Raw genomic sequence first — 3,728 nt, forward strand, 5'->3', positions numbered from 1 at the left:
GAGATTTTTTTTGCACTTCAGACTTGTTTCGCTTAGTCGAAGCAACTCCAGATTCGCACGTTCGGTGGAATTTTTTATTAAGCTAATTTATAATGATTTCACACAAAATTAAGGCATATGTATCTTTACATGTAAAGAAACAAAATTTATGAAATATTGAAAAGCTATATTGTTGTTTTGTGAGATATTTTATGAAGTAATTACCAAGATGCATCCTCGGTTTATCAGAGTAATAGTACTTTTCCTTCTAACTTTATTTTATATTATTTCATTAATAAGTTCATGAAAAATTGTTTAAAAAAATCTAATGGTTCATTTATATTCGAAGATATTGCGATCTTACAAATTTTTCACTGGGTACAAATTGTATTCTCCGATTCTATGCATGTTATTCCGTGTCTTTTACGATATCTTCGCTTGAATTTTTATTTCTTCTTATTTCATCCCTATGTTCATCATTGCTTTCTCTATCGTTAATTTCTTTACGAATAGAATAATAATTTTGCCATTCAATAACGAAAAATCAAACTCATTTTAAACTAATTTCATTACCATATTTCATGCTAACAAATATCAAAAACATTGAAAATAAATATTTCTATTGCCATGACCGAAGATGTCAGTCTAATTTGAAATAAAAAATCTATTAACAATATATTATTCTACACCTCGTAAGATTATACTTGAACATCTTATGAACCTACTCTCAAAGCGATATTCTAAAAAAAACAAACATAAATAAATATTGTCGCCAATCAAATTATTGCCGCATCGATCCAAAATGATGCATCCTCACACAGCCATCGTTCGAGCGCAAAGGGTTAAAAGAGCTACGTTTCCCTTGGAACCGTAGAAAAATCGTCGCACGAATTCTGGAATAATTCTGGAATAATTATCTCGACAATACCAATAGCCTTAACATCGTAGCATCGATGAATGACCGGCCTATTTCCCTCATCATCGTCCAACAAAATGCCAATACATTCCCCTCGATATACACTCTCAACCTCATCCTCCTATCCCATTTCCTGCCCATATCGACGACACCATCTCCCCTCTTTTGGAGGCCTCTCTTCCCTTTCGATAAATAACGTGGACGTGAAGAAGGAGAGAGAGAGAGACAGCTCGAGTTCTCTTTTATTCAAGGACAAGACGTAGACACCTCGAGAGGCGTAGTTATAAACCCGGGTTGGAAAATATGGGGCGCGATGATCGTAAAGCGGGAAAATGGATGGTGGTGGAAGAGCTGGTTTTACGGCGCTCAAATTTTGCAGCTCGTAAAGCTTTCGATTCGAATTCCAGGGGAGGGGGAGGGGGTAAGATGGTCAGAGCGGGACATCGATGGACGGAACTTGGGTTATCGACGATGGCTCCTCGGTTAGCGTTAAATTTAACCGTATTGGCAGGGTTGTGCAGCGACGTTGATGCGGCGTGTCGCATATTCGAGTGGCTCGACGTAAATATGGGCTTCACAAGAAAATGGCCGCCAATGATGCAAGCCGATTTAAGTGGTTTTGTTAACTCTTTGTTGGTTTCAAACAATTCCCTCAATTGTTTCGATCCGAAAATATTCGCTTAATCTTTTTTCTAAAAAAAGTTTCAATCGCTTCTAATTTTAAGCTAAAATAACAAATGCATCCCAAAAATAGGATGCAAAATTCAACTTGATCTTGAAGAAAAGATGTTTGTTTAATGTTACAGTATTACCTAAATCTTGACAATAAAGAGTCAAATTTTGTAAAATTTTGAAAATTGAAAAGCACAATTATTAATTAAAAGAATAATTACAAAATTAAATATAAATAAAGAAAGGAAATTGACTTTATACATAAACAATTATTTATATCATTAAATTTATATGATAAATCGAATCTTTGAACTTTCCCTTCGAAAAGAAATATATTTTCGAAAATATACAATGAAATTCGAATCCCTCGAAACATCATATCATTCGATAATAACATCACCTAAAAAGCGATCAACAAATACTTTTTCAACACGAGTCGAGCCAAAGATTTCGATCTCCAATTACTCCCCATCTCTCCCCACTTCGATTTCCTATTTCTTTAATTTCTTACGAGTGGATTCGCCTCTCGAGTACGACGACGTCGCATCGCATCAGAAATTCTGGAAACGCGATTCGAGGCGAACTCGTTCGCCGTGCGTGTTGGGGAGGGGGGAAGGGAAAAGTATGCGGGAACTTGCCGCCTTCCACCCCCGCCAACGGTTGTTCTCCACGCCGAGAAATTGCCGAATGAACGCGGTTTGAACAGGCAAGTTGCGCGACACGTGTCGATATACGCGCTTCCTGCGCGTTAAATCGTGACAAAATCGTTTCTAACGAGGGCGGGGGGAGGAAAGGGGAGGGGGAGGCGTCACGTGCCTGGATAATGCGCGGCGGAAATTCGGTTATGCGGGGTTAGTCGGTTTCATTTATTCGTTCTTCCTCTCCTTTTTTTAGATTTATCTTATAGAAACCGTTCTTATTATTATTATTATTGGGTCTTGGAATGAATGGATAATAAATTTAATAATTATTTTAACAGTATCTCGATGATCAAATATATAATGTAATGTTTGAAGCAGATGATGATGATGAGAAAATTAGGGAGAAATAAAAGAAATCGTTATCGATCGTTGGGATATCTTCAACGAGACATTAACATCTTTAAAGAAAGAAAAATAAATTTAGTTTGTACAGAGAGTGGAAAGTTTTTAAAAGAGATTTGGAAAAAGCTTAAGAGTAATCTGATGAAACTGTGTAATACTTTGGAAACGGTATTAAGGTGGTGAGAGTAATCTCAGGGTATTAAAGTAAGACGTTCCCGTAAACGTATGTAATAATATCGCGGAATAATTTATAGAATATATAGAAGAGTTTAAAATTTTTTTAAATTCTATTATTATAATCGAGCGAATTTAATTCGCCTGTTTGTGAATCATACACGTTGAACTTTCTTCAATTAGTTACTTTCTTACTATTGTTTTTTGTATTTATTTCTAGTGCACAAAACTCTACTCGTGAATATTCCATCGATTCTTATCATTCACTTACCGCTATTCAACGATGAATCAACGACTTATGTATTTATCAGATTACTCACCTGAAACAGAAAGAAATTTTTTACGAATTAAATCGCTTGGATCAATCGATAATTCTAACAATATCATAGATATACAAAAATTTCTTCTCCCATAAAACTGATCCATAATAATAAAATATCTCATTTTCAACATCCATCTCACAGCTTTAATTAACATCTCTCTATATACTTAATACACCTTCCCAACAGTCTTAAACCCGATTCTCCCCACGTAAAACACAAGCGACGATAAAATTTTAACACCACCGCCATTACACCCCGAAGATATCATAGCTTAATTCCCGAAATGGCTGCTAAGATATCCCTATATAAACTGTCCCAATAAAAACGCAATATATAACTAATAGGAAAAATCCGCTCCGCCATTTTATATATACCTTTAGAATCGCTATACTTAATCAAAAAATATCAAACGAGAAGAAGAATATTAAAAGAGAATGATAGACAGATAAAAAGTATGAAATCCCCAAGGAGAATTTTCGAGAGATTTTTCTAAACCTCGCAACGATTGACTAATGAGGAAACCGTTAACGAACGGGGGTGAAAAACAGATGGCAAATTTTTGCCACCCAACGTACATATATATATATATATATATATATATATATACATATATATACATAG

At 35.1% G+C, this 3,728-nt stretch overlaps 1 protein-coding gene across 6 annotated transcripts in view; it reads right to left on the reverse strand.

The window, feature by feature from the left end:
- LOC102677923 (myb-like protein Q) overlaps positions 1-3,728 on the reverse strand; it is a 204,613-nt gene that overhangs the window by 64,088 nt on the left and 136,797 nt on the right. Inside the window, exon 3 of one of the 6 annotated variants that reach the window (XM_031510188.1) lies at positions 3,041-3,104. The exons of 4 other annotated variants lie outside the window; for them this stretch is intronic. In XM_031510188.1, the coding sequence (XP_031366048.1) occupies positions 3,101-3,104 (4 nt within the window). In that variant the 3' untranslated portion in view covers positions 3,041-3,100. Of the gene's footprint in view, positions 1-3,040; positions 3,105-3,728 lie in introns of those variants that run through there. One more of the 6 variants, XM_006615109.2, reaches the window with a different exon arrangement.

This window comes from Apis dorsata, unplaced genomic scaffold (genome assembly GCF_000469605.1).
Source record: "Apis dorsata unplaced genomic scaffold, Apis dorsata 1.3 scaffold_216, whole genome shotgun sequence".
Lineage (NCBI taxonomy): Eukaryota > Metazoa > Arthropoda > Insecta > Hymenoptera > Apidae > Apis > Apis dorsata.